This window comes from Schistocerca piceifrons, chromosome 1, assembly GCF_021461385.2.
Source record: "Schistocerca piceifrons isolate TAMUIC-IGC-003096 chromosome 1, iqSchPice1.1, whole genome shotgun sequence".
Taxonomy (NCBI): domain Eukaryota; kingdom Metazoa; phylum Arthropoda; class Insecta; order Orthoptera; family Acrididae; genus Schistocerca; species Schistocerca piceifrons.
Window position 1 is genome coordinate 19753800 of NC_060138.1, and position 18687 is coordinate 19772486.

General features: G+C 38.1%; 1 protein-coding gene across 2 annotated transcripts in view; it reads left to right on the forward strand.

Moving 5' to 3' along the window:
* The window catches only part of LOC124794779 (ubiquitin-protein ligase E3B), a 283854-nt gene that overhangs the window by 137179 nt on the left and 127988 nt on the right, over positions 1-18687 (forward strand). For both annotated transcript variants that reach the window (XM_047258416.1, XM_047258425.1), the window contains exon 11: positions 15546-15682. In XM_047258416.1, coding sequence (XP_047114372.1) covers positions 15546-15682 — 137 coding nt within the window. The remainder of the gene's footprint in view (positions 1-15545; positions 15683-18687) is intronic.

Here is an 18687-nt window from a genome sequence, read left to right on the forward strand (position 1 = left end):
CGTATCTGTACTTTGTTAAGAAGACAGTCTTAGAATTTTCCGTAACTAGAAAAAAAAGAAAAAAAGTACATCATTGTCAAGACATTTGAAATGAGCATCAACTAGCAGCTCTAACATTGACACAAATTTGGACAATCCACAAACAGGGGCAATACTATTACCGTATTAAATATATTTATAAGTTTGGGTTTAAGTATGTGAGTTGGATACAGGCAATGACTGTAACTATGTTTCTGTACCGTCAGTGTGCGAATTTTAGAGCCTGGATCTATTTACCTCTCTTTCAAGAACGACAACGATAACATCATTGCTGGATTCCCAAATTAAGCTCATCATTAATACACAATCAAAATATTTTCTGTCACTTAAACCAGTTGTGAAAAATAGTTGTTTACATTACCTGTGCTTTAACGGTCATTATTTAGTGAAATATATTGTTCATTTATTTCTTTTGCCATTGCGAAACAATTCAGGTGATCATTACTGGTTTTATCCACTAGTGGGCATATTCCAAAATGGAAAAGAAACTGAAAAAAAAAAGTACAGGAAGAGTTCAGGTACCTATCTAGTCTGGTTGCTGATGGTGAAATGTACCACATTAATCATGATAGACCTCTGCCTCAGCATTAAAATATTGGTTCATAAAGTGTCTAGGGCCATCAGACTGAGGACTTCTTGGATTGAGAAGGGGGAGGGGGGACGAGATAGGGGTGACAGGATAATAGTTTCACACAGCACAAACCAAGCTGTAAAGGAATGAGTTTTCTTAATTACTGCTTCAATATTATAAACTGCCTTAAAAGGGTTAAATTTCTTCGAGAGGGTCACTGATCAGAGAAGGAGTAGCAACTCTGATGCTGTCACAGGAACAGTAATCACCAAATGCAAAAAAAAGTTCATCGAGACAGCTAAGGGAGTATTTATGTAAGGTCAAACTGATAGAGTGTCACTATCAGCTTATTTGAAGGGCACATGAGCACATTTAGTTCAGTTCTTGAAAATGGAGAACAACTGTGACAAAAGCTGGAAGACATTACAGACTGTGGTCTGGATGAATATGTTTTCAGTAAGGTAATAAAAACAACAAAGACCCAACCTAGTTTAATGGCTCAATTTGTTGAGTGTTGCAGAAACAGAGACTACTACACTATAACTACAAAACACAGTGCAGGCATACTGATAGAGGAAATTGAATAGTAACTTAGGCATCTGGAATAATTGCCATGTGTGAAACATAATAATTTTCACAGTCAGATCCCGGTGAAAGATCTATCAGAAAAACATAGAACATTCTAGTCATACAAAAAGTTGATGGGAGTTCCGAACCTTCCATTTGATCCCATGTGGATCTGTTTAGTGATGGAACTGAGGGTAGCAGACTGAAAGCCTAAATTGAGGGATACAAAAACCAGGTAAACCCCATAGCTCTGTTGATATCCTCCCAGAGTTTTTCATCAAATGGTGTAAATGTATGAAGATATCATTAGCAAAATTCTTCCCCTTACTATTAAATATGGGAAACCTTTCCCAAGAAAATAAACATGACAAAATAATTACTCTTCTAAAGCTGGATAAACCTGGAGATCTTCCATATAGCTGTCATCCCATTGCTCTGTTTAGCATGGTATATAAACTTTTGGAAAGAGTACTGTTTAATGGGATTGGTCAAACAGTACTCACAGCTATCCCTGTAGAACAAGTTGGCTTTTGCTCTAATGGAAGCTGTGCAGACCATGTCCTGGTCTTCACATCACGTACGGAAGCAGGCTTTCAAAAGAAGTTGAAAACCTCTGTGGTTTCATCGATCCATCGGCAGCGTATGGGGCCATGTGCAGACAAGGCTATCTGTACAAACTGATTAAGACAGTCCAATGCCAAAAAGTTGTAAAGATTATTGACAGCATGATTGTTAACAGAATTCATTGTATCCTGGGAAACAAAACTAATATCCAAAAATTCCTCAAGAATGGCTTACCTCAATGGTCGGTATTAGCCAAACTGCTCTTTAGCTTGTTTTAGTGAATGTATGATGTATATAAGCGATTGTTGTTGTATGCTAGTCACAGACACATTAATGAGAGGACTTTGAGACAGTAACATTAGTTAGTCCTGGGAGTAGTAACTTCCCATGTAATGTGTAACCATATATAAAAGTTTGTGACAGTACGCATAGGTAACTGGCACTAATGTACACTTTATTTAAATAGAGAAGCAGTGTTTTATTTATAGCCATTTCACTTATAGAAATCTTAACCAAAGAAAGAAGTTTGATGCTGAAGAAGAAGAGAGCACAGCATAGGTGGACCCTGAGATAAATCACAAGAGTTGCAAGGCTGAATCTCTACACCAATCTAATAAGGGAGTGCTAAAGCAGCAGTGTAAGTTGTAGCTGCATGGAGTAATAGATCTAGAACAGATGTTGCTCAAGAAGTCAAAACATTGCCCACAAGCTGAATATGACAGTCATCAGCTGTTAGAAACACTCCATGTGGAGACTTTATGATTATAAGTGGAAAGTGGCAAATTTTTAAAAAAATTTAAAGGAAGAAATTTCATAATAAGTGAGCAAATAGATGTGTTGCCAAGGACTACAGGGATCATAAACAATGACGTTGATGCTCCTGGGCTAAGAACATCCTTCTGAACCAATGAAATATGCAGCTGTAGATGACCTGCCAAGAAAGAGCGTGCAGCCGTTGATGTCCGGCTAGAATGCGGCCATCGACGACTGGTCCATCGCCAGCACACTGTCTACACAACCATGGTGCCAGTACGCAGTCTAAACCACTGCGTTGTCATCACACAATTGTTGACAACTAGACCATTGCCAGTGTGCACTACAACTACAGTGAACTACACCAGTATTTCACTTCGCGATTGTTTTTGTGGGTGTACTGCAGTGATTTGGTAGTACTTGTGAGCTTGTTTATGCTCATCGTAACAAAGAAAATGTCGACTGAGGTTAATATGGAAATGTTTTTACAAAAACTGGAAGACATACAGAGGCAGTCAAATGATAAGTTTTCGTAAGTAATAGAACAATGTAATGAAAATTTTTTGTTGAATGATAAGAGACTTGCACAAGTAAAAGAACAAACCCAGGAAAAATTTTGGAAGATTGATTAGAGATTTGTTAAAGTAATAGACAGCCATGGTAAATTTCAAGAGCATATTGATGATAAGTCCATGCAGCTACATCAGGACTTCAAAAATCAGATTAAAGACACTCATGAGCAAGTAATGGAAAACCAAAACAGACTGCGACAAGAACTGCAAACTCGAGACTCTCATGAAACTTTAGAGGCTCATTTAGGACATAAGCTAGATCAAAGACTGAACGCCTTAAAAGAAGAAATACGCTCTGAAATCGTGAAACAATGTGACTTAGTTTGGGAAGAGATGCATGAACATATTAAAGATTTGCATATGGATGTAGATAGTGTATGTAACCTTGCAGAAACAGAATGTAAGTTGGTAAAATATCAGATGTCAGATGGTCAAACGCACATAGAAATTTTAGAACAAGAAGTGACAACCTAGATTCTGAATATTTGCATGAGATACATTCAGCTTTGGAGGAAAAAGTGCAAGCACTGTTAGATCAGAAATTTCAGAAGACTTCATGCACTTTAGGAAATGGGCAGCTTTCTAGGAAGGAAGTCACTAACAACACCAATGAGTTTAAAAGACTATGGGATGAATTGGCAAAAACTAGAAGGGAATTAACAGAAAGTCAAGTTAAAGATAAATCTTTCAATGTGACAACACTATTAGAGGAATTACAGTTGGGAAGTGGAATGAATTTTCATAAGCATTTCCCAGAGTTTAGACCAGATGTGAGTGTTTTCCAGGTCATTACCTCAGAAGTTGGAAGACTCTAGAAAGATAGATTTCATTTTGAGTTATTTGCTGGAGGATGCTGCTGAATTGGAAATGCCCACTCGGAAGAGTTTACCTCATGGGATTATTTTCAGGAGAAATTAAAGTGTAAATATCTTGGTCTAAAATGACACAAGAGAAATTGGCACTACAATTATTAGACCCAAAACATTTTAACAGTTTATGGCTTTTTTTTCCAAAAAGCATATAGAATGGCATATAACAATATCTAAGTATTTAGATAATAAAATAGAATTTTGTGTGTATGTTTGTGTTTGTTTGTGTGTCTATCGACGTGCCAGCGCTTTCGTTTGGTAAGTCACATCATCTTTGTTTTTAGATATATTTAGATAACCCAATAGACAAAGTACAGGGAACACAAACACAAAAGGGTTTAACTTTTATTAGGCCTTCAGAGCGAGTGGCTCCTTCTTCTGACAGAAGAGTTGAAGGGGAAGAGAGAGGGGTGAAGGAAAAGGACTGAAGAGGTTTAGGGAAAGGGATTACAGTTCAGAAAAGTCACTCAGAACCCCAGGTCAGAGGAGACTTACCGGATGAGTTGAGAAGGAAAGGATCAGTCTTTCCTTCTCGTCCTGTCCAGTAAGTCTCCCCTAACCCTACCCTGGGTGACTTTTCTGAACTGTACCCCTTTCCCTAAACCTCTCCAGTCCTTTTCCTTCACCCCCTTCTCTGCCCTTCAACTCTTCTGCCAGAAGAAGGATCCACCAGCTCTGAAGGCTTCTAAAAGTTAAACCCTTCTGTGTGTGTGTTCCCTGTCACAACTTGGTGAGTAGATTTTTTATCTATCCATTTATATTATATTGCCAATAAAGGTATTGATAAGGCATTTATTGTACTATGTAAGAAAGGAAATTTTATATAGAGGTTGATCTACTGTGAATGAATTTTGTCATTTGTTGAAAATCTAGGTACTATGAATAATGAATGCAATAATCCAAGTCATGCAGATGCATGCTAGGAAGGAGGTAAATGTAACACTAAATTCAAGAAAAAATGGAAGATTAATTATTATCAGGTAATTAAAACTTAGAATAGTAAATCTAAACCTACGAAAATGGGGAGTACGAAGCATTAATAAAAAAATGTTGACAAATAATGGCTTAAAGGAAGGTGCCTGTTTTGACAAACCGGTCAACAATAGTAACAGAAAATGATTGACGTCCTGGTTTAAGGGATCATGATCCAGGATGTGTCCAAATAAGTGTAGGCCCATATAAAAAAAGTTTGTTGCCTTTAGTGGGGTAACACCACTAAAAAATTGCTTACTCGCTGCATTAGAAAATTGTAGCGAAATGCAGGAAGATCTGCAGTGGATAGGCACTTGGTGCAGGGAGTGGCAACTGACCCTTAACATAGACAAATGTAATATATTGCGAATACATAGAAAGAAGGATCCTTTATTGTATGATTATATGATAGCGGAACAAACACTGGTAGCAGTTACTTCTGTAAAATATCTGGGTGTATGCGTGCGGAACGATTTGAAGTGGAACGATCATATAAAATTAATTGTTGGTAAGGTGGGTACCAGGTTAAGATTCATTGGGTGAGTCCTTAGAAAATGTAGTCCATCAACAAAGGAGGTGGCTTACAAAACACTCGTTCGACCTATACTTGAGTATTGCTCATCAGTGTGGGATCCGTACCAGATCGGGTTGACGGAGGAGATAGAGAAGATCCAAAGAAGAGCGGCGCGTCTCGTCACAGGGTTATTTGGTAACCGTGATAGCGTTACGGAGATGTTTAGCAAACTCAAGTGGCAGACTCTGCAAGAGAGGCGCTCTGCATCGCGGTGTAGCTTGCTCGCCAGGTTTCGAGAGGGTGCGTTTCTGGATGTGGTATCGAATATATTGTTTCCCCCTACTTATACCTCCCGAGGAGATCATGAATGTAAAATTAGAGAGATTAGAGCGCGCATGGAGGCTTTCAGACAGTTGTTCTTCCCGCGAACCATACGCGACTGGAACAGGAAAGGGAGGTAATGACAGTGGCACGTAAAGTGCCCTCCGCCACACACCGTTGGGTGGCTTGCGGAGTATAAATGTAGATGTAGATGTAGAAGAAGACAATGTAACAGCTATCGAATTTAGCAAACTAATGGTTTCGGGAATGATTGACAATCAGGAAGTGAGTGTGTAGATAGATTTGGAGAGTGAAATTTCTGTTGTCAGAGTTCTTGTTTGAAGTATTAAAATATAAGAATGTTATCCAGTACATCCGTATGTTGCAGTATATGTAGTAGGAATAACTGGAAGCAAAGCAAGACAAATTAAGCATGAAGTGCGGTTACCAACAGCATTAAACAATTTTACATTTATGCAGACATTCTTAGTAGTGCCGAGTGTAAATTTGCAGTTTGTCCTAGGTATTGATTGGCTGATAAGATTTAAACTAGTGCTGGATTTCTGGGTATAGATATTAACATGTACCTATCAAGACCAGGTATTTGTAGTACCATTTAGTGGGAAGATTACTGGTAATATGAAAACATATAACATCCACCATGTAGCAGCGAGCACCATGATGGATTTTGTGTGTACACAACATTCACTGCAAGAACTAATTAGGACGAAAGCTTATGAATCTTATCTGTCAACTGAGACAGAAAAATTATCTGTGCCATATATTGATGAAGTATAGTACAGTTTTCTTGGATAAACCTGGAGTACTTGGTAACTACATATGTAGTTTTAAGATCAAAGATGAATCACCTTCTCTAAACCCTGTCCGGGATCTTTGAGTATAAGACCAGCTCTACTGTATTCAATAACCCATTATTAGTAGTCCATGAAGCAATGGGGGGAGTACATCTAGTGTTGGACGCACATACTGTAAATAATTATTTAGAACCTGAAAGAGATCAACCGGTCAGTATAGATGAAATATTGATGAAGTTTGAGGAAGCAAAGTATTTTAGCTTGATGTATGTCGTGACTGGGTTCTGGCACATTAGACTTGATGAGACTTTAGAGAAATTTATTGCTTTTTTGTATGAGGGTAAGTCATACCAATTAAAGTATTACACTTTGTATTAAGTTCCTCAGTCGTGATATTCACAGGAGCCTTGGATGGTAAGGATTTATTGACAGAACTAATAATCTGTGTAGGTGACATACTTGTAGTGTCCAAGACATTGGGAGAACTTTGTGATTTACTAGTTAGAATATTAGAAAGGTTTTGCATTAAAGAAATCACTATAAGACTGTCAAAGTCAGTTTTTGGGAGAAAAGAACTTAAGTTTCTTGGTCACTTGGTAGGCGCAAGTGGAATAAAAGCAAATCCAGACAAGATAAGAGTTATAAAATAATGTGCAGAAATTGAAAGTGCGAAACAATTGAAAGCATTTCTGGGGCTAGCAGGATTCTATGAAATATATTCGTTGTCAATCTATGAATAATCCTAAGTTATTAAACTTACTGAAGAAAGAAACTAAATGGGTTGGGGGTGATGAAGCGTCTAATGTCTTAAATGAGATTAAAGTAGCTCTAGCAGAGTCACCCATTTTAAAACATCTGTAGATGGACACTAACCTATTAAGTACTGGCGCCTCAGAGTATGGAATAGTGTGTGAATTGTTTCAGGGAGAGTCAGATATTAATTAGCATGGGAGAACATAACATAATACACTAGCTTTTGTGAGCCGAGCTCTAACTAAACATTAGCTGAACTACACAGCAACAGAAAAAGAATTACTTGCTCTAGTGTGGAGTATGAAAAAATATACAAAATCTAATGTGGGGATCTAAAATAATAGTGTATACAGATCACCAAGCACTAGCATTCCTTATAGAAAGTTGACTATTACATAGTGGAATGCATTAGGTAATATTTTTGCAGTTATGTGAAATTGATATTAACTATATAAAGGGTTTGCAAGATGTAGTTCCTGGCGTATTATCACTCTTACCATTGGGCATGACTGGTTTGGTAAGAACGGAAGGTTCTGGAGTTACCTTCAACATTAATTTTTTATCATTAAGTGATACCAATAATGAAGTAAGAAATCTAGCCTTAAGAATAAAGAAGGACGTTACTGATGATCCGTATTTTGGGGATAAGTGGAAAACCATAGACCAAGGACGGACAATTCATAACAGTATGGTAGAATGGATTATGGTAAATCACGTTTAGTTTTGAAGAATAAAGAAAATTGGACTTAAATGGAGACTGCGTATACCGAAATCTGTAGAATTTGATTTATTACGTTTATCCATCAAGGGCATGGATACTTTGGGGTATGAAAATGCTCAGCATATGGTAAAATTTTACTACTTTAAGAACTTAATTAAAAAAGGACTGTCTGTACTACATACAAGTGAAACTTGCCAAAAGATGAAAGACAACAATCAAGCGATAATGTTTAAGTCATACTCAATAATAACTAAAGATTGCTGGTTTCTTGCCCAATTACTGAGTAGAGGGTGGTAACATATATTTATTTATTTATTTACACATCAAGTTGCATAGGACCAAATTGAGGAGCAAATCCCCAAGGTCATGCAACGTTTCAGTACATAAGAAATAACAGATAAAAATAAATGTTTATGAACCCAAAAAAAGTCAATCCATAAGTTTAAGTAAACACAATCAACAATACAATATGAATCAGCTTAATTTTTCAAGGACCTCCTTGGCAGAATAGCAGGAGTGACCCATGAGGAAACTCTTCAGTTTCGATTTGAAAGCGCATGGGTTACTGCTAAGATTTTTGAATTCGAGTGGTAGCTTATTGAAAATGGATGCAGCAGTATACTACACTCCTTTTTGCGCAAGAGTTAAGGAAGTCCGATCCAAATGCAGGTTTGATTCCTGTCAAGTATTAACTGAGTGAAAGCTGCTTATTCTTGGGAATAAGCTAATATTGTTAACAAGAAATGACAGTAAGGAATATTTATATTGAGAGGCCAATGTCAAAATACCCAAAATACTCGTGAACAGGGGTCGACAAGAGGTTGGTGAACTTACACCACTTATTGCCCGAACCGACCGTTTCTGAGCCAGAAATATCCTTTTAGAATGGGAAGTGTTACCCCCAAATATAATACTAAATGACATAAGTGAATGAAAATAAGCAAAGTAGACTAATTTTAGTGTCGAACAATCACTCACTTCTGATACCGTTCGAATACTAAAAATGGCAGCATTAAGTCTTTGAACAAGATCCTGAACGTGGTCTTTCCACGACAGCTTACCATCTATCTGAACACCTAGAAATTTGAACTGTTCAGTTTCACTTATCATATGCCCATAATGTGAAATTAAAATGTCAGGTTTTGTTGAATTGTGGGTTAGAAACTGAAAAAACTGAGTCTTACTGTGATTTAGTGTTAATTTTCTACAAGCCATGAACTTAGGTCAGGTACTGCACTATTTGAAACTGAGCCAATGTTGCACACACATCGTTTACTACCATCAGCAAACAGAAATATTTTAGAGTTACCCATAATACTAGAGGGCATCTCATTTATATAAATAAGGAACAGGAGTGACCCCAACACTGATCCCTGGGGCACCCCCCACTTGACAGTACCCCACTCAGACCCCACATCACAGTCATTATCAACATTGTGAATAATGGCCTTTTGCTGTCTGTTGCTGAAGTAAGAGGTGAACCAATTGTGAGCTACTCCCTGTATTCCATAATGATCCAACTTCTGAAGCAATATTTTGTGATCAACACAATCAAATGCCTTAGTTAAATCAAAAAATATGCCAAGCGTTTGGAACCTTTTGTTTAGCCCATCCAGTACCTCACAGAGAAAAGAGAATATAGCATTTTCAGTTGTTAAACTGTACATTTGATAGCAAATCATGTGATATGAAATGATCAATTATCCTTACATACACAGCCTCTTCAATAACTTTTTCAAACACTGATGGCATAGAAATAGGTCTAAAAGTATCTACATTATCGCTTTCTCCATTTTTATAAAGTGGCTTTACTACTGAGTACCTTAATCGCTCAGGAAACTGACCATCCTATAGAAAAAATTACAAATATCGCTAAATACAGGGCTAACATGTACAGCACAGTACTTTAATATTCTGCTAGACACTCCATCATAACCATGAGAATCCTTAGTCTTCAGTGATTTAATTAATGACTCAATCTCCCTCTTGCCTGTATCACAGAGAAGTATTTCTGACTTCAGTCTCAGAAATGCATTTTCCAAGAGAGTTATACAATTCCCTGTAGAAACTAAATTTTTATTTAATTCACCAACAGTGCTCAGGAAATGATTGTTAAATACTGTACATATATGTGATTTATCAGTAACAGAAATATTTTTACTACGAACGGACTTTATATCGTTGACCTTGTGTTGCTGACCAGACACTTCCTTGAAAACTGACCATATGGTTTTAATTTTATCCTGTGAATTAGCTATTCTATTTGCATTCCACATACTCTTTGCCTTCCTAATGGCGTTTTTAAGTACCTTACAATACTGTTTGTAATGGGCTACTGTAGCTTGGTTGTGATTGCTTCTAATATTTTGATATAATTCCCGCTTTGTTCTACATGATATCCTTATCCCACTAGTCAACCACCTGGGCTGCCTATTATGGCTAGTACTCCGTTTAGAATGTTCTAATGGAAAGCAACTCTCAAAGAGCATGAGAAATGTGTTAAGGAAAGCATTGTATTTATCATCTATTTTATCGGAACTATAAACATCCTGCCACTCTTGTTCCTTGACAAGTTTTAAAAAACTCTCTATTGATCTTGAATTAACTTTCCTACATAGTTTGTACTTAAATATGACAACGGTTTGAATGCAAAAGCCTTTTAGTGTTAAAATTTGTGCATCATAGTCTGGAAGGCCATTCTTGCTTTTACTGAAAGGCCATTCTTGCTTTTACTAACAGAATGCCCATCTAGTAATGAAGAATGAATAAAAATATTGTCTATGGCTGTGCTGCTGTTCCCCTGCACCCTAGTTGGAAAGAACACAATCTGCATCAGATCATATGAATTTAGGAGATCTACCAACATCCTTTTACTTGCACCATCATATACAAAATTAATATTGAAGTCGCCACATATGACTAATTTCTGGTACTTCCTGGAAGGGGACTCAAGAACCCTCTCTAGCTTGGGTAGAAATGCTATGAAGCCGGAGTTAGGGGACCTATAAACAACAACAATTAGAAGTTTAGTTTCACTAAATTCAACTGCCCCTGCACAACATTCAGATGTCTGCTCAGTGCAGTGTCGTGGTACACATGGGCTCAAATGGAATACTGTTTTATACATACATAGCCACTCCCCCACCTCAGAAGGAACTCCTTGAGAAACAGCCAGTTAATCTGTATCCTGGTAAAAGAAGCCTCTGCGTTGTCAAATTAAGTGGTGATATGATACTCCGTGGCACATTAAAACTGTGTGCTGGACTGAGACTCGAACTCGGGACCTTTGCCTTTCGCGGGTGATTGCTGTACCAACTGAGCTATCCAAGCACGACTCACGACCCATCCACACAGCTTCAGTTCTGGCAGTACCTCATATCCTATCTTCCAAACTTTGCAAAAGCTCTTTTGTGAACCTTGCAGCAGTAGCACTCCTGGAAGAAAGGATATTGCGAAGACATGGTTTAGCCACAGCCTGGGGGATGTTTCCAGAATGAGATTTTCACTCTGCAGTGGAGTGTGCGCTGATATGAAACTTCCTGGCAGATTAAATTTAAGTTGTGCTCTGATATACCAATAATTTCAGAGACAAAATCTATAAGCAGTTCACTAACTTTATTTTTAATACCTCTTATATTTTGATGAAATATGCTAAATCCTTCTCTACTTGGAAACATTGCATCCTCAGAAGGTGAGCCCTTAGTTACAGGGACTTCCTTTAACTATGTATACCTATCAGCTGACTTCAGTCTAAAAAAGTTGCAGCTCTAACACTAACTACTACAGGAATTTTTCCGTCAGTGACCCCACCACCACCACCACCACCACCACCACCACCACCACCCATTACACTGTCACGATTAAGCTTAGCCAGCCTCCCCTCTCATACCTATTGAGGTGCAGGCCTCGCCTAATGAAATCTGATCTACTGATAGACCCAACTGGCACCACTGAGATGTTACCGATGCCCTCTGCCATCAGCGACCTCCCCAGCCCCATGATAACGCACCCAACAGCCACATCAAGGTGAGGCCGATCATGACACTGAAACACTTGCATGAAATGCACATTACTGCCACCAGTTTGAGTAGCTATCTTAACTAAGTCACCACTCACATCATATTCCCCGTCCCTATCGACACTGTTCCCTGCTCCACCCACTATCACTACCTGACCCTTCTTAGTAAAATTCCTGCATAACTCCCTTATGCTGTCAGTCACTTGAGCCAACCCTGCACTAGGCTCCACAATGCTGGTGACCTGGTACTCACTCCCCAACACTTCCTGCAATTGCTGGCCCACACCTCTACCGTGAGAACTACCTAGCAATAGAACCTTCTTCTTTCTGCTAGACTTTGCAACTAACCTAGGCCTCCTAATTGCTGAGGACTGCTGCATGTTCCTTACATCTACTGCTACATGAGGCTCCTCTCCACTCAACTCTGACAGTTGGTCAAATCTATTGCATATACGCAAAGTAAAACTGTATGAATACCTCCTCTTCCTAGCTGCCTTCTTGCCAACTGCCAGTTGTACTAGTTGAGTGTTGGTACAATTATGTTAAACTCTATCCTATCAACCATGCCAACACAGAGAGAGTGATTAGATGTCTGTGGAAATATTTCTCAGATATAGGAAAGCCACAGAGATTGTTGACAGACAATGGCCCACAGTTTGTGAGTAAAGCCTTTGAAGAGCTTTTAGCATGGAAAAGTGTTAGACGCATTGCTATCTCAGAATACCACTCACAAAGCAACCCTTCTGAATGTATCATGAAAGGAATCAGTAGGTTATGTAGGACACATTGACATATTGTTCAAACAAACGTACAATTGGGCACAGAAAATACCAGAGTTCAAGGTAGTACTTAGTGAACTTCCACACGTGTCTACAGGTTTATCTCCCATTGAAATACTGCAGGGTAAATTCATAGGCGACCCCCTGTTGAAATTGTTTAAATGGCCACACAATAATGATAACGTACATGGCGACAACGTAGACAATGTTGTAAAATAAAATTTACAGTGAACAGCAGATAAACAGCTACGTAAATGTAATGAAAAAGCTATGACACTTAACTTTGATGTGGATGACTTGATACTAATTAAGGAAGTACACCTTAGCTCAAATTTGAAGAAAGAAACACACAAGTTTTTCCCTCGATATAGCAGTCCTAACAAAGTTTTAAATGTATCACATCTCAAAGCAGTTTTCTCGGTCAGTGCAGAAATCGGTTAAGTAAAGGGTTCTATAATGTTGATGTGTTAAAGCAATATAAGACATCATTAAATTAAACTTAATTAACACAGTAACAACAAAGATCATTCTTAATAGTGAAAGTGTGTAAATGAATACTGTCAACTGTTATTTAATCAACTTTTAAGTATTCCCGTAGTGCAAGATGACTGCTGACCAAAGAGGCAGGTTACTTACCATCATATGCTAAAAACAATGGTTGGGTTTGTGAGATTTAAAACTTTCGCGGTGTATATACTGTTCCGTAAAATTTCGGGAGAACTGCCAGATGTTTGTAGCTTCCTGCCACAATATTTCGGCACAGAATCTTCTGGCCATCTCACTTGAAAAGCATTGTTCAATATGCCTCAGACGAACATGTTTCGAGTAAGGTCTTAAGGGATGTGAATTTCTCTGGAATCTGAGATGAAGCTCTCTTTGTTTACGTAGCATGTTCCTAACGTACTATTAAACCACAGTGGATCTTTCATATCCCTTAAGACCTTACTCAAAACACGTTTGTCTAAGGCATATTGAACGATGCTTTTCAAATGAGATGGCCAGAAGACCCTGGGCCAAAATATAGTGACAAGAAGTTACAAACATCCAAAAGTTCTATCGAAATTTTATGGAACGATGGTTGGGTTTGTATGTGAATTTTGTTTTAGGTGCAGTGTAGGAGACACTCATCGCACTCGAAGATGCCAGTACGAGTACATTATTGAATATCGACCAGCACGAAACAAAATATATACAGTGAGGTGTACAAAGTGACGGATACCTCCTAATTCTGCGGCAGAACTCCTTTTGCCTGACACAGTGCAGCAGCAGCTCGATGTGGCAGGGACTTGACAAGCTGTCGGAAGTCCCCTGCAGAAATATTGAGGCGTGCTGCCTGTACAGCCATCCATAATCGCAAAAGTGTTGCCGGTGCCAGATTTTGTGCACAAACAATCTCTCGATATTGTCCCATAAATGTTCAGTGGGACTCACGATGGGTGGTCCGGGTGGCCAAACCGTTTCCTCGAAGTGTCCAGAATGTTCTTCAAACCAATCACGAACAGTTGTGGCTCAATGACATGGGGCATTGTCATCTATAAAAGTCACATTGTTGTTCGGGAACATGAAGTCTCCTAGTAGCCAAACATAACCATTTCCAGTCAACGATTGGTTCAGTTGGACCAGAGAATGTGAAGACGGCCACACCATAATGGAGCCACCACCAGCTTTCACAGTGCTTTGTTAACAACTTGGGTCCACAGCTTAGACGGGTCTGCACCACACTTGAACCCTACCGTCATCTCTTACCGACTGAAATCGGGACTTATGTGACCGAGCCACAGTTTTCCAATAATCTAGGGTCCGACCCATACAGTCATGAGCCCAGGAGAGGCACTGCGAGCAGTGTCGTGCTGTTAGTAAAGGCACTCGTGTTGGTCATCTGCTGCCACAGCCCATTAATGGCAAATTTTGCTCCGCTGTCCTAACAGATATGTCCCGTGTCGATTTCTGCAGTTACTTCCTGCAGTATTGCTCGTCTGAAAATGCTGACAGTTCTTCGCAAATGCCCCTACTCGTGGTCGTTAAGTGAAGGCCATCTGGCAATCTGTTGTTTGCGGTAAGAAATAATGCCTGAAATTTGGTATCCTCAGCACACTGTAGACACTGTCACCTCAGTGTATGCCTCCTGGGAAAGCATGTAAGGACAACATGTTACCCTCAATACTTTGGGCAGCTACACTTTGAGAGAGTGAAGGAGTTTAAATATCCGCAATCGACCACCACCTACTCGAATGACACCTCTTACAAAATTAAATAGACATTAATAACAGTAGCATAGCCTATTTTGCATTAAAAACTGTTTACATCAGGGAACTTGTATTACCAAATTAACTGTTTACAAAACACTTATGAAACCAGTGCTTACATATGCCTCGGAAACTTGGTCATTAAACTCAAAAGATAGTATGTTAGATGTCTTTTGAGGGAAAGATGGTTCGACCTGTGAAAGAGGAAGGTGGAGGAAGTACAGTCGTGAGAAATCGACCAAATCTAGATGGATGAGCCATTTGGCACAGATGAGTGATATTGAATGAACCTATAGAGCCACAGAATAAGAAAATAAGAAGATCGTATGGATGACAGTTCAGTTGTTGGTCAAAAAGATGGCATAATTCGGTGTGTCCCAATAGTTTTATGAATATTTTGTTTTGATGTACTTTATTTTCTAAATGTGATAATTTATTTAACTAATATGGGAATCATTTTACTTTTCACAGATCTCGAATTGTTGAGGATGGATACAGGCAGCTAGCTATGCTTCCATCACAAGCACTGAAAGGAGTTATAAGAGTACGTTTTATCAATGCACAGGGCTTAGATGAGGCTGGAATTGACCAAGACGGAGTGTTCAAAGGTGAAAATCTTGTATAAATACTCGTGTGTCTAATTTGGTTTTGTTGTTTTGCAACTCTGAGAATGGTAAATAAGGTAGTAGGCATCTTTTTTCAAGTGAGTGCCATCTCTAGATATTGCTGCTGGTGCTAGGTACCTGCATCTGTTGGTTACCCACAAACGTCATAAGAGAATCTTTTCTTTGTATTTACATTTGTTTGTGCTTATTTAAAATGCTCTCATTAATTGAAAGTCCTATTGATTATGAAATATACAGTGATGCCTTTTCTGTGTGTAGAAGACATGAAAGCCAGCAAAATTCACCAGCAAGTTTGTGAACTTATGGAGTTTTCTCTGAGCAAGGGAATGGCAAAGAAATGGGTTAGATGACTTGAAGATGACTGTGCTAATCTTAAAGATGGAGCGCAAAAGGGCAACCCTCTATCATCATTAACTGCTCGGTGTAGTTATTTGACGCAAAGGTACACAAAAACAGATGTTACTATTCCTCAAGTACCAGGAAGTGGTATTTGTGAAATATTTACAGAATACTGAAACTACCTCAAAAGCAGTGTAGTGGCCAGTGCTCTGAATTTCCTTGAGTGATACTGTACTAGAGGTAATGAATTTCTAAGCTAAATTGTTGTTGAACACAAAATACGGTGGACAGAATGGAAACGACAACCCATGGGATTTAAGTAATTCCTATATTGCATTGGTATAAGGATCAACAACTCAGTATATGCGTAATTTATTAATTAAGGTTTCTGTCAGAGTTGCATGTAATATTTTTATTAGTGACTAGCTTCAAACATTTTCATTCAGTCTCAAACCATTACATACATTAGAAGGCACAAGGCTATTAACAAGATGTGAAATTCAAAATTTTCAAACATTTTGTGGGCACTGATTACAGTAGTGTAATCTTTCATTTATGGTGTACCTGCATTTGTAATGTTTCACTGTACATAATACATTTGTTTTTACATTGGATCGAAATAACAAATGATGATTGATTGTACTACAATTGTCTTGGTACATTTAAAATTCAATTTGCATCTTTAGTTGTTTATGCATAAAATTTTGACAGTCATCTTCAGTTGTTTATTGTGTGTTCATATACTCTGTCTCTCCAGAGATCATAATGTTATAACTAAATACAGCATCAATAAAGGTCTCAGACGTTGTTCCACTATTTCACAATTTGCTGATATGTCACCAGTTAACTGATTTACTGAATCGTGAATCATTAATATTTAAATTCGAAATTCAGACTGTTTGTTCACCAGTTTGTCTGCCTCCTTTATCTTCCACATTATATATTTCCCACACTTTGGATATCTCTAAATGCATTCCTGTGGATGCTGTGTGTAAATTTTTCATAGTATTTTCAGTGTCACATGCAGTATGTTTTGTGCTTCAGAAATGATGGCCCAAAAGCAGTCTTGTTGTTTGGCTGATGTCTTTCTTGTATCTACTTATAAAATTCTGAGCAGTTTGGCTTGTATAGAAACGATCGCATGTTCCACATCAAATACACCAGATGCTAAATACTTTTTTCATTCTTTACATTTTCATGTTTTACTTTAAACCTTAATTGACCTGCTGTTCAAATGCTGTTTTGTACTGCTTAAGGAAAGTGTGCACTAACTTTTCCATAGTACAGCCATAATATTTCAGTGTAATAATTTTTTCTTCTATATGTGGCTTCAGCTGCCAGAGATTGGGGTCACTGTGTGTGTGTGTGTGTGTGTGTGTGTGTTTTGTCTGTTTTCGACAAAGACCTTGTTTGACAAAAGCTCGTTTTGTGACAGTCTTTTTGTTGTGACTATGTGCAAGTCAGCATCTCCGCTACATGGTGAGTAGCAACTATCCTTTTCATAATGTTGTTACATTCCATCTTGGATTTTACATTGTGTGTGTAATACTGCAATACTGCTGGTTAAAAGTCAATAAGATCCCTTTCCCATTCCCTTTATTACAACGAATGTATCATCTGTATAAAGTTTGTGCACACAGTAACTATCTTCTTTGTCAGGAGTGAGCTATTCTGAAACACTGCTGTCTCTATATTATTGATAAATATGTCCCAGGGGGGCAGCTGCCCATCACCAAATCATGCTTCTGTTGGTACACTTTCTCACTGAATTCGAAGGAATTAAAACTCAAGCTAAATTCCAGGAGTTCGAGGAATTGTATTATTTTGTCCTTTCCCACAGTGCCATAGTGTGTTAAATTTCTTCTTATTATTTTTAAAGTTTCATCTATTTGTGCTTTAGGATATAGGTCTACTGTGTCAAATGATGCTAGTAGCATGCTGTCAATGATTTGCAGGTCACTGCACTACTAGGTACACTATAGTTCATTGGAAATCTGTGTGAGCCCACTAGTTTTTTACACAACAACCTTTTCAGTTCTGTCATTGGAGCCTCTCTTCCATCAATAATCATGTACATACTTTTGCTCTCTTTGTAGAATTCTATGAAGGCATTGGCTGGAGGGAGTGTGGGATTCATGTTAATTAGTCTTTCTCATGTGGAATTAACAGAAATTGCATACTTTTAACATTTTTCTTGATGGAGGCATAAAACAATTTCAGTCAGTCTCTGTCAACTTCTGCAATTTCATTGTCTACAAAAATCTGTATAGTGATTTTCTGTAGCTATGACTATAGCTCTACCTTTGTCTGCCCTTACTGTTATTGCATTGTTTTCTTTAAATTTACTATTAACACTGGCAATAAGTTTATTATTCTTGTGTGTTTAATTTCTGTTTGTCTTCTGTGTTTCTTTCATAATGAGTTTGTTAGCCTTGACTGCTTTTCTACATGTGTCATTTTCATTTGTGTGCATGCTGTTTTTATGTCAGCTGTCATATTAGCTATGTTACTTTCTGTTATATGTACAGTGAGAATATATTTCATACCTTTTTGTAATAAAGGCCCTTCCTCTTTAGAACATTCTATATTGACTAGGTTTACTATCCTATTAGTAAAACAGTGAGTTTGAGTTTGTTCTGTGCCTAACG